The 13,479-nt window shown below is 38.0% G+C and overlaps 1 protein-coding gene across 23 annotated transcripts in view; it reads left to right on the forward strand.

The window, feature by feature from the left end:
- DLG2 (discs large MAGUK scaffold protein 2) overlaps positions 1 to 13,479 on the forward strand; it is a 1,005,290-nt gene that overhangs the window by 668,806 nt on the left and 323,005 nt on the right. For all 23 annotated transcript variants that reach the window (XM_017735865.1, XM_017735859.1, XM_017735860.1 and 20 more), the window contains one exon: positions 4,673 to 4,797. In XM_017735865.1, the coding sequence (XP_017591354.1) occupies positions 4,673 to 4,797 (125 nt within the window). The remainder of the gene's footprint in view (positions 1 to 4,672; positions 4,798 to 13,479) is intronic.

The following is a 13,479-nucleotide window of genomic DNA, read 5'->3' on the forward strand; positions in this document are numbered from 1 at the left end:
GTGTGGGAAGGCCTATCACCCATGGAGAGCTCTACTGTCATGGGAAAATAACTTCAGTAGCTATTGGTGTCAGCTAAACTCTGTTCCTACAGAAGTCAATGTGAAGCACTTCTGACAATTACTCTCTGACAAAATAAAAATGCTGCAGCCTTATGAAATTGGAGCTTGATATATGGCTGCTCGCAGAGGTGTGTAAAGAGAAGAACACAAAATGGAAGGCTAAGCAAGAAGAAGGATAGGTCTCAAGGCCTTCTGGCTACCCAAAACCAGTACCTGCTGGGGGTTCTTACTCATTTTTGTGATCCTTATTTAGGAGTGTAACAGTCTTGAGGGAAGAGATTCAAACTGTCCACAACTTGCAAGTTTTATTTTCTTTACCTAGCATGTTAATCATCTGTCATCTTATTCTGACCCCGAGTGTTGTGTTTCAGTGTGGGGAGAAGGTGTAATGCCACTCATCTGCAGTCGTGCTGCATTGCTGTCGGAGGTTCTCTGCCACCCCAGGGCCAAAAGAAATATAGCAGGTCTCTTCTCTGCTCAGGCTGAGCTGTAAAGAATTCAGATAGTCCTTGTGCTGTGCAAAGCCCTATTTGAGAAAGTCATAAAGGAGGCAGGCAGGTGTAATAAACCTCAAGACAAAGTGCTGACCTTGCCTTCACAGAAGAGCAGGAAGGCGGCCTCAGGGGCTGGGCTGTGAGAAATTGTTTTGATGTGGTAGTTTGACCTAATTTTCCATGTTTGAAAAGTAAAGCTGAGCCAAGAGACAAATTTGAGCTTGGTGGTAAATCCCTGGGAAGCATGAGATATCCAGCATGAATAGGAAGAAACTCAGGCAATTTTTTTTAAGCCAAAGTGGGCATGTTGTGCTATGCTAAGCCTTTTGTCAGGCTGTGTGCATGACTGGAGTCTTGCAACAGAAGGCCGGGAAGGTAGTAAGAAACTAAACTAGCAATTAAAAAGTACATTCATCCATCTATTGCTGTGCAATTTTATGCAAATCTTCCTTGTATAGTCAGTAACTAATTATATGAGGTTTTTATGGTATTAGAAATTGAGAGCTTGGACAAAGAGATGGGAAGATTTAGGTCAAGAGATAATTTAGCTAATAAGAATTGAACACAAAATTATTTGGATATGAGCCTTATATAAATATAAATGTATATTTGGACATGCTGATAGTGATGTTTGAGCAATACCATTAAAAGTTTGTGGGTCTGAGGCTTGTTCAAACTTCTTTTGTCCCCTGTGTGTTGGGATTTTTTCTGCTGAAGGATCCTGAAATAAAACAGGCAAGCATATTTAGGCCTAAATATGAATCTCAATTAAAAAGTATCAATAGAGTATTCTAAAAGAGGAAGACTTTATCTCCTCTGTATAAGTTGCTATTAATTCTCATTAAGTATTTATCTGCATTGTCACCAGGCCTCTGAGTTCATAGTTAACTTGCTTTGTTAGCATCCAAGAGATGTAAAGCTTGGAGTAGAAAGAGTACTGGGAATAAACTTGACAGGTATTTATGGGGAACCACTCCCAAACATGAATCAGCATGAGAGAAAGCATGAATGTTCCACCTTGGAAAATGCCGTGGCTAAGTGATGGTTCAGTTGTTGTTTTGGGCTGCGGGATGGCATTTTCATTGGTTAACACGAAATGGGAGGGAGACAGATATGCCAAGAAAAGCTGTGAAGATAATTACCACGCGTTTTTTTTCTGGAATGGGGACAAAGGAGGTGCAAAAACTAAAGGGTGGGGAACCAACCCTTGTAGAATTGTTTGGGAAGCATTGCAGCATTAAACAGTACTTATTTGGAACTTGGAATTACAGCTTGACAAGGGCAATGAGTTCTAGTACAGCAACAGTATACTGGTGAACCTGCACACTAAATGTAGAGAATGGAGAGAAGTGTGAGGGAAGAGGAGAAAGATCTGCACATCAGTATTGCTGCTCAGAACTGAAATAAAGTAGCTTTTAATCAGAATGTTCCTATTGCAATATTTTTCAACCCAAGGCTCTCAAAAAGCCATGAGTGATCATAGCTATGCTTTTAGCCTGGTTGGCCTTGATCTGAGGTACAAAGACAAAAGATTTTTCCATGTAGGCAAGACAAACCCTTCATAAACCATAGTGGGGGGAAAAAAAATGTAATTGCTCTTAACTTCTGTGGCGAGTTTCGGGTGCAGGAAAGCCTTGCAGGGATGTACGTATTTGCCGAGGCAGCTCGTGCCTGACAGCTTGTAGATCCTGTTGATCAAGTCGAGGACTGCAGCCAGAATAATTGCTTGAAATTTTCTGGATACAGAAGTGCCAGTGAGGAGTGCTACCCTGTTCTTTTAAAAGGTTGCTCCTAAGGGGCAGAATCAGAAGAGTCTTGCAGTATAACAGATGCACATTTATGGCTAAATGTCAAGGATAGCACTAATTCTCCCGAGATGTGTGTAGCAGTGTTACCCCATCACTGCTTACAGCCAGCATTGCTGTAGCATTTTTTAGGTCTAAAATGTTAATGGAAAAAGATATGGTTGGAGGAAAATAGTGAAGACATTATTTCCTCCTAAAAAAATCTAATGCATTTTATGTGATTGACTGTAACAACTAAGCACACCCCACCTTACAGGCAAGCTTTGATAATTTTTTAAAGCTCTTCAGGCACATTTTTTATTATTATATAGCTGTTCATGTTTTGTGCTAATAATTATGCCCAGATTTGTCCTTGTTACCCTGCTCTTTCCATTTCCCTATCAAAAGTAGGTTTTGGGGATTTGGAAATCTACCCTTACTTCAGACACATGGATCTCTGCATATTTTTTACATCTCTTTGAAGTTAAGAATAAACACAACAATTTTATTTTTAGAGGTTTGTTGGGGTTCTTTCACTTGGAAATCAAATATTACTCAAGATTTCTAGAAATTTGCCCTTGGTTTTACTAATGTTTTAGGGTTTTTGTTCCAGGCTTCCTGAAGTATGTATAAGTAGTCTTTTTTTCTTTCCTGTTGGACAGTTAGCTTAATTAATCATATGACATATAGAAAGGATTTCAGGAAAATAAAGTATTTAGAGAGTGCATGTTACTGTAAAATGTGCTGTCTAATTAGGCATGTGTTAAAATATTGGGAGAATAACCTGAATCTGAGATGATCCTAATGATGAATGGGAGATTAAATCAAGGATTTATAATGCTGGCCTGGAGGTGTTTGCTAACTGTACAGAAAATATATACAGAGTGTTTCAGTACTATAATGATTTCCATATTACAGCTAGCTGAGAAGCATTAAGATATGTGCAGTCCTAAATCCATTTCCTTGGATTATAAATTAGTTCACAATTATATGCTGATAGCAGAGCTGCACATTGCATGTACATGTGTACTTGAGTAATGAGAACTGTATCTCTTGTGAATACAGAATACTGGTAACAGAATTCAGAATTTGACATGCTGCAGGCAAGCAACACATAGGCTTTCACACACAAAATGCATTACAGTGAATGCATTGAAGTACAGTTGAAAAATGCAGAACTGACATTTGATTTAAATTATTCCAAAAAAAAAAAAAGGATGGAGGTGCCATTTTTATTAGTAACATTTCAAACTAGAACATGACCACAAGCAGCAGTAAAAGAAACAAACTCCCAGTATTCTGAGAAGTTGGTGAAAGAAAAGTATTTTAGTGCCCTAAATATGATTGCAGTAGTGTACATATTCTGCAATATATGTGTAGTTATATCATTGTGGTAAGTCTAAATACCTAACTAAAAAATACTTTTGGCTGAGAGGGCTTTAAAGAATCAAGTATTGCATTGAATTTTACGACATCCCCTACACATAAGGGGTTCTTAAACCTGCATTTACGTTTCTATAAATAAGAAAGAATCCCTTAAAAGAGAAGTTAATTCACACAGAAAAAAAGAGAAATAGCATGTATTTAAGGATGACTTATATAGAAAAGTATAACCAATATATACTTCCAAAAAAGAATTAGAATTGTGGTTTTGAAATGTGTGTGAAAAACAGTGACTTAATTTGCCAGTGTATGTATGTGTGTATATATCTATTTCTCTTTCATAATATTCTCACAAATAGTAGAAGCGATAAGTGAAATTATTGAGTGGAGTCTTACATCTTTCAAACATTTTGTTCTAGCAAATCAGTAGGATGAGAGAAATAGTCTTGTTTTGGGGATTATTTTTGGTTTATTTTTTAAAGCATGTCAATCTGAGCAATGGTAACTTTTCAGCAGAAACTAGTGTAGTAAAATACTTCAGAGTTAAATGTTTTTCTCTATTTCTGTTTATAAATGACAGTGATTTTGAAAGTGTTTTTTCAAAGCTCTGAAATGTTTTTAGCCTCTAGCTCTCATTGACTTGGATGAATTAATATTGCTGGTCTGATGCTAATTTATGTGACTGCTTTTGAAAACAAATTTAGGTCAAATCCTGTTTCTGTAGGAGTATCCATTAACTCTGTCACTAACTCCAGGAATTCTTTCTGTTCACAGCCTCTGTTCTTTAACTGACAACTAATTTTTTCTGACTGAGTCACCTGCCTTCATGTATGGGGTTGCCAAAAAAAGTGCTTTCTTTAAGAAGCAAGGGTACTTCGCTTATGCACTGCAAACGATTTCTGTAGAAACCTAGCATCTGGGTGATGGATTTACTTTTTATTATTTTTCCAGGGAAATTCCGGCCTGGGGTTCAGTATTGCTGGAGGAACAGATAACCCACACATTGGGGATGATCCTGGGATATTCATTACTAAGATTATACCAGGAGGAGCTGCAGCAGAGGATGGAAGACTCAGGTAAAAACAAGCTTATTATGTGTGTTTGGAAACAAAATGCATAATTATTATAATTGTTCTCTGGGAGCGACATGCCAACTGGATCTTTCATGGGGTCAGGGGAAGTAAATGACATGACTGGAGTCTCTTTCTGCTAAGAGAGCTGAGTCAAGGAGCTTAGAGCAACTGAATAAGGGTAGTTAAATCCTGTAAAATGGGGCATTTGATGGTCCCACCTCTTAGTACCAGGTATTTCCTTTAGTGCAAAAGGCAAGATGGGAGCAAGAGGAGGAAACCTGAATATCAGCATGCAAGTCTCTGCCTGGCCTTTGTGTGTTCATGGCTGAAGAACTACACATTGGTCTTACACATTAGGCTGTCAAGACATCCCAAACTACAAAGCCATTGCTAAATAATCACAGCTGTTTGTAGATGCTGCCTGTTATTTGGCTGCAGTAGTGAGATGTGTTTACTGCTGTTTCCAAACATTATTTTGTTCCATGAGGATGGGATGGCTGTGCTGTATATTCTGAGTCATCTCCAGAGTAGTCTGTACTCTGTAGCTGTAGCCCCTGAAACGAACATACAAATCAATGATGGGGTTCTCAAATACATGGCAGCCAGCATCTCTCTTAAACAAGAGGAACCACAGAAGTGCTTATGCTTGCCTTTCCTAATGGGCTGAATGCTGAAAGGCTTCCGTCTATCACAGAGGCTGCCACCTTTCTGTTGGTCGTGCAGCTTGCTCATGTTCCAAAAAGCCAATTTAACTAGAGAGACTTGGGAGAAAATTCTGATGCTTTCATGATCTCAGCACTGAAATTGGCTGTGTGAGCCTTTGCCAAAACCAGATGGTTTAAAATTCAGAAAATGTACCAGATGGTAGCAACATTTTTTTCCTGAAGCCTTTTCCTTTAGTTCAAAGCTAAAAGTAAGGGGAGGTGGCCAGTTTAAAGAGCAAGTTTTGGGCATTTCTTATGCTACATTAATAATTTGATTTTTGAAATGATTCTTTTTTTTTTTTTACTATGGTAGTGATGAGGAATCATGGTAGTTGGCAGTCCCTGAAGAATTTGCATTTTAACCGATTACAGATAAAAGGAGTGGGACTAATATAATGTAACTTTGTGACTAAAATGCAGCTATCTACCCCTAAGCTAGTCTCCTAAAAGTGAGGAAAACATAAGCATTTCTAGGCTGTGATTCATTTCATCCTAAAGTCAATGTCTAAAATAGAACAGAAGAATAAAAGAGCCTATATTTTCGTTGGTGACTCAAATGAAAAGGAGTTTCTTTGCCTAGTCCAGTTGTATCAATCTGTACTGTAAATGTCTGCACTGGGCCAGATGAGCTTCATGGAAAACACAGCATGAAGAAACAGCAGTATTTGGAAATCATGCTATAGAATTTGACAGGATGAACAACATAGGGGGGTCTTAAACCTGAAGCTGCCTTTCCACTAAGAAGAAAGAATTCTTTGCAAAAAACAATGGTATCTTTTTAGTCGAATTTTTTGTTACACTTGAAAGCTTTTTTAGTTTAAGCTATTAAGAAGATAGAAGCAATTGCAGTATTTTGCTATCTTTGTAAGAAATCAAGTATTTCATGACTCATCCCTGTATTAATTAACTACTGTAATAAATAACTACTGTAAATTCAACTCATGATTATGTCTGTATTGTAAACACCTTGGAAAGACCTTCTAAACCCACAAAAAGTAGCATACTAATGTAATTCATTAATCCATTATTAGATTAGACCTGGAAAACTTTGTGTTTTGTAATAAAAGTTTAGCAGTACAAGTATAGTTATCTTATTACTGAGACTTAAATAGTATTTTAAGCATATATTTGGCATGGTCATTCTTCCTACTCTGAGATTTTAGAAAGATTTCTCCTTTCCTTGTTTTATCTGGTAAGTGTGTTTCACTTTGCTACAAAGACACAATCCTGTCACTTTTTAGGAACACCTGAAAATGTAGTTATCAGTGGTCATTGCTGATATGCCACTGAAGGGTCATGTCCTGGGGCAGTTTTCGCTGATTTACACGATAATTAATTTTTCACAACAGAGAGATTTTATCATCTAGGGCCACTCTATAGGAACAAAAGTTCAACAACATGCAGTAACATCTGCCAAGAATAGTGGTAATGTAGGTTTCCTAGCAAAAGCAGAATTTTTAATTACCTGAGGATGAGAGATTGGTGTTTATGGACTGAAAAAATATTTACTTTTTATGTCCGCTTTTGCCTCAAACTCTGCCTGCAGATACTCCACATTATATAGCAGTGTGGACTGTATGAACTGCCTTCTATATCTACTGTCTGTTTTTAATCATAAAAGCCTGTAAAATCACTTCCACTGCATTTTACATGATGTCCCTTTGATCTAACTTAGCTGAGTGAAGTTCTTCAAACAGCCAGACTATGAAAGCGACCTGTAAGAAATTGACTTCATGCTCCAGACCCTTGGGAATCTTTTACATAAATATATGGGTTGACAGGGGAGGAGTAGGTCAACTGAAGTTTTGTGTAAGTCCCACAAAAGCAAATACAGCCTACTGCACCTGGGAAGGCATAACTCTCCAGTGTGACATGTATAGTTATAAGTACATAAATATCAGGTAATAAATACCTGATGGGAGGGAATGAAGATAAAGAAGCCAGAATTTTAACAGTAGGGCCCACTGACAGGGCAAGAAACAATGGACAACAAGCACATGGAATTTCATTTTATCATCAGGAAACTCTTTTATGGTAAGGGTTACTGGGCACAGGTAACTCAGACTGTGGAGTGTCCATCCTTGGAGATATTTAAAACCTGACTAAACATGTTCCTGGACAACATGTTCTAGTAAACTTGCTTCAGCAGAGAGGGTTTGACAACAGGATCTCAAGAGGTGCTTTCCAACCTTAATGACACTGTGATTCTTTAATTTGCTCTGAGCCAGCAGTGTACTCTGGCAGCACTGAAGACCAGCATAGAGGTGAGCAGAGATGCACAAAGAAAGGGCTGGAGGCTGGAGTCACATGTTGCAATAGGGAAAATTCCAGTTGGGTCTGAGGATGAAAAAGATCTCTTTAATGTAAGTGGTGATTCTGTGAGATTATGGAATCTCTCTTCTCCAAGAAGGTCAGAATTCATCTGGACAAAGTCCTAAGCTATATGATTGAACTTTCAAATGGGTCCTGCTTTGGGCAGGAGATTGGACTAGATGATCTCCGAAGGTCCCTTCCAGCCTGAATTGTTCTCTGAATCTGCAGATTACTCTTGTATATAAAACCTGTGTGTGAGACTGAAACAAAGGTGTTTAAGTTCCTGGGGTTTTCCTTTAGTGGAGAACAGTACTTCTGTTGACAGTAGGTACAATGCATAGTGCAAGTTTGTATCACTTTATGACCCATATCTCTGCTTAAGAAATAGCAATAATTATCATAATAGCAATTAATTTAGACTACACTCATTTTAATAAAACATTCCCGTTTTTCAGAGACTTCCTGAACTTTCAAAATCAGAGCACCACAGACCACAGTGTATCTCAAGTTGGAAGGGACCCATAAGGATAATTGAGTCTAACTCCCTGCTTATCTCAGGACTACCTAAAACTAAACCATGTGACTGAGTGCATTGTCCAGATGCTCCTTGAGCTCTCTCAGGTGTGGTGCCACAACAGTTTCACTGGGGAGCCTCTTCAAGGGATGGACCACACTCTGAGTGGAGAATCTTTTCTTCATGTCTCGTCTGAACTTCCCCAGAGCAGCTTCATTCCTTTTCCTCGTGTCCTGTTGCTGGTCATCAGAGAGAGGCGATCAGCACCTCCTCCAGTGCTTTCCTCAAGGAAGTAATAACTGATATGTTTACATACTACTCTCCCTGAAACGCCCTGACTTGTAGAACTAGTGTAAGAACCATCACACTACACAAGTCAGATTTTAGAGGATATTTAGGTCAGTACAATAACTTCCCATCTTGCAAAAAAAAGCAATGTGGAATCTTTTATGAAGTCCATATAATATATAGAAAATAATTTCATATACAGTAAATAATATAAAACATATCATTCAGCAGAATTTAAAAAACTATTTTAGATTTAATTACCTAGCTAAATTTGAATACAATAACCTTAGAACTAAATGAACATTATTTTTTCTCTGAATGCTTCCTGCCATGTCTTTCTGAAGATTTGAGTTTCAAGTCAGTGATAGACAGAGAATATAAACCCTCTGAAAGTAGCAACCATTCCCACTGAGTTGAAGGAGAATTTCTCTCAACAGTTTGATCTTTTAAGACTTTTGATGCATAAAAAACTTCTGCTTCTATCTCATTAATGCCAGTTGTCCATGGGCAAACATCTACTTTTTAATAAAGAAGCTCTGAATTTAAACTTCTTTTCCTCTCTGGAAGAAAGAGAATTCCAGTAATTATGGCTCACTGCCTTTTTTTATTTGAGTTTGTGTCAGAGAAAAACAATACTGTGTTTGTTTCAATTGCCTACATAAAACAAAGAAGTTCAATATAATATTCAGTAGTTACTTCTGTTGACTTATTGATCATAAGTGAAATTCTGGCTTCTAAAAGGCAACACATTTAAACCATTCATCATTCTGTGCGAACAAGAGCTTATGGAACTAGCTTATGGATCTAGAAGCACAGTTTAGTGGCATAACTTGATTGGGGGAAAAAAAACCAACTAAGAAAACAACGCAAAGCTTTCAGTTATGATCAAGTTTAAGAGAGCACAGACTCACAAAATATTAATACATTTTTAACAATAATAAATCAAAACTATTTTGAGTCGAGAATCACTCTTGCTGATTATAGTTTCTCACAGTCTAAATTTGATTTTATGGTAGAGATAGTTTTCTCAAAACTCGCTCTACAGGAATGAGAGGGTCATATGAGTTCCCTGTGTATTGCTATGAAAAATGCACTTTTCCTTCTTGAAACGACAAGTTTGAAAATGAGAATTTTGAAAGGTCTTGGGATCTAAAAAAGTAAATAGAAGAATCTTGTATAGAACAAGAATTCAAATCTTACGTTTTGTACCAATCCGTTGGTCACAGGAATCTTACTGAACCTGTGATAGAAAAATCAGTTATTGCATATGTGACTGAATATGAATGAGTTAATTCACAGGACTGTGAGACAGGTTTGGACAGTCTTGAGATTGAATTTCAAGGGTTAATGTTGTACCAGAGGTTATTTTGGTATTTAAGCCCGAGCTGTGTGCTCAAGAGGGAAAAGATCGATGCAAGGGTTGAGTCCAAGGAAAGCAATTGGTTGTGCCTGGGAGGATGCACATTGCCCTGGTTAGCTGCCCAGACCTGTGTCTGTTTCATTCATTCTTTCTTCTAGGAAACTGTTTTCCAGTCTCTTTCCATTTGTGAACCTATCAATTGTTTGTCCTTAAGAGTGTGGACATTTGTAAGGAGAACTCAAAGAGGTTGAGAAAATCAGATCGATTGAGAGTTAGCTTTGGCAGACTAATCAGAAACAGTGCTGGTACCCCCAGCTAGTGAATAACACAGGTTAAAAAGTACTTAAGGCTGTGCATTGTTCATCTTTCCTTAGTTAATGTATCTTTCCTTTTCTTTAATTACTGGTTGCTAGGAGGTTTAGCATCGTAAAGCTGCAGCACTTTTTAGGCATGCCGTGTTGCTCTAGCATCACCCTGTCAGTTTTCCCCACTGGATTTCCCCCTCACCCTCAGCTCTCAAAGTGATTTGGTGTGAGGAAAGGAGCATTGTACACGTGCTAATGGCAGGAGACAAGAACCAATAACTTGCCCTCAGTCATCCAGTAAATCGGGGAGAAAGCCTGGAATAGAAGTGATGCCTTCTCTCATGTTTCTGTGCCTTAAAGGCTTCAGTTAAATGCCTACCAGCAAAGGCTTTAAACAAATTAGATTGGTGTTCTCTTCAGTTGTCAACTAACCTGCTGCGATGTGTCAAAATTAAAAATTATAAATTATAAATTTACTATAAATTTAGCTAGGTATGTGTAGCAAGAGAGGAACTCTGAAGACCCTTTCTCATGGGTATTTGTGAATAAAAAATAAAAAAATTTAAAAAATTTAAAGAAAGGTAAAGATTGTGTTCTGATCAAAATTTTAAAAATAAGTCTGTGTTTCACTAAAATGAAATGGAGAGGAAAAATTATGATTTCACGCAATTAATTCAAAGCCTGAAAACTGGAATTAACAAACATTGGTATTGTGTGCAGTTTACTTGAGAAACTCAAAGGAAAGAAGAAACGGAGGAGAGGAAGCAGAAGTCAGTCCCCACCTGAGAGCTGGTTAGATAACAGACCCCCTTCAGTCCTTGCCCCACAGGGTGTGCTTTGCCTCTGAGGAAAAGTCTGAAGCCCAGATATTTCCAGCAGCAGCAGCAGGCATGCAGTCGTTGCCCACTAGTGTCCATTTGTCGCTCTAGACTGCTTGCTAAAAAGTGAATTGAGAATGATGCTATGGGGCCTTTTCAGATTAACATGAAGAGCTCTTCCCAGGAGAGATCATGTTCTTTCTAAGTATGTCATGTGCCTCTAATACAGCTTGGGAACTGGCTTTATTCCACCATGCCTATATATCAAAACAGAAGTGTGTCTGTTCTGTGATTAGCTGCCTAAGTCCCTATTTGTTAACTTCTGATCTTGTGCTAAGCCTATCAGTACCAGGTCTATGCACGTTGCAATGGCACAGCTTGTTCAGGATGTTGTTATAATTACAGTGCTGCCACAAAACACTGATTCATATCTGCGCTGTTTACAGGCCTCTGACAATGCTATTAGTTCAGTACATAATTTAGCAGTAAGTTAATAAAGAGGCATTCACTCCACTAGGCAAAACATGCTTGCTTTGCAGACAATCATAAATTAGATCATGAGTTATTGACTGTTCACTCTGTCCTGGTTTGTGTTAGGAAGTTTGATCTTATTAACTCTGTTTGTCTGTGTAGCTGTGTGTATCATTTTTTGAGCTACTGAGGAATTGAAAAAAAATAATTACCATGGGTGATCTACATGAAAAAAGGCAGGTCATAAAATCCAAATCTGATTTTCATACATTATTTTCAAAGTTGAATGTGTCTTACCACAGCTCATGTTTTAAGTTAACGACTTATATGTCTTATCATTAATGGAATATTTGACCACTTAATTTTGTTCTCTGTTGCCTGAATCCTTCTTTCTCTCTTTTTCCTGTGTGAAGTTTGCATTCTTTGTTCAGTATTGCAGAATGCCACTGTCTCTCTGAGTTGGTTTATACGGTTTTATTTATCATTATTTATATTACACTTTTCCTATTTTGAAAATAAGGTGGTAGGCTGTAAAAATTCTTTTATGAGATGCAAGGAAAGTAAAATTATGTTTTAACAGCTGAACTGTCAGGCAAAGAGAATAGAATTTAATGAGTAATGAAAGGTACCTCTCTGGCTTGTGGTATTTGGAACTGATAAATTCTAGGAACCGCTTTATAGACATCGATGATGGACATTTTTATAGAAGTTTTCTTTTGTAACACAAAGCATCAGTACCTTCCCCTGTACATTTCTGAGCTCTTTTCCACTAATTGAATTCCACCGCTTGTGACTAACACTTAAGCAAGTTAGCATGATATTAGGACTCTAGCTTACATAATGCCCATTGTACTAGAGATTCCATGCCATGGTACTGAATTGGTTAACAGGTCTCTCTCCAAAGAGTTCCTTTATTACCCATCCTACCTGAGTTACAGTCACCCCAGAGTGCTGCAGTAGCAGAACAGCACCATGCAGCTAAATCTAAGTGGTTATTTCATCAACATATTTGCACTGATACTGCAGTTATGGGTTTAAATAGCTCAGTGACAATTTATCTGGAGTAAGCAGCTTTCTGTGGTTGCATACCTTAGAAATCATCAGCTTTCGGTGGAGTCTAGTACTAGTCAAGGAAAAAATACTTCACATCTCTACCTATACTCAACAGGAATAACCCTTTGGGGTACTATTGAATTTTTCATTTCTTTCAATTTCCACGAAACCTGAAAATAAGATTTTAGATGAAAAAAGAAACTGACTTGAGTGACCATTAAAAAAAACTAAGTTCCTTTTAGGCAGCAAAGTTCTGATTTTAAAACATTTAAGAAAATAGTTGGTCAACTTTTTGTTTCTGACAGCCAAAACCACTAGTATATGGTGAGACAGTTCATGCTCTATCTAAACTTCTGGCTGTGGTTTGCATAAACAATTTGGACTTTCAGACTTTAGCCAAGCCATATTTCCGGACACTACGTCATCATTGTTGTTACACTCCTTACTCCGCTTTTACTGCAGCTGTTAGAGCAGGGGTTCGAAATTTATTTCCCCACAATATGTGAGTTTTAATATCAAACTTTCAAGATGTAGGAATACTTTGTTTCGGTGTGCTGCTCATGTCATGCCATCTTGTGTGTTACTCCGAATTGAAGCCACACAAACAACAGGCTTTGGGGTTTCCTCTGTGCGGCACCCGTTTGCACTCTACTCTGAGTTGCAGCTGCGTTGTATGCAGCCTAATGGTACTGATGCTCTGCAGCTGGTGGAGTTTCTTACTGAACTTGAACAACGTGTTTTCTCCTCCTCCATTCGTTTTACGGCTGCACCTATGTTGGGAATAGCTATTCCAATCACACCAAAGGAGGAGGGAGGGTTTTCTGCTTGTCGGTGCAAGTGCAGGTATGGCAGTGCTGCT

The sequence above is a fragment of the Corvus brachyrhynchos genome, unplaced genomic scaffold, assembly GCF_000691975.1.
Source record: "Corvus brachyrhynchos isolate BGI_N302 unplaced genomic scaffold, ASM69197v1 scaffold44, whole genome shotgun sequence".
Taxonomy (NCBI): domain Eukaryota; kingdom Metazoa; phylum Chordata; class Aves; order Passeriformes; family Corvidae; genus Corvus; species Corvus brachyrhynchos.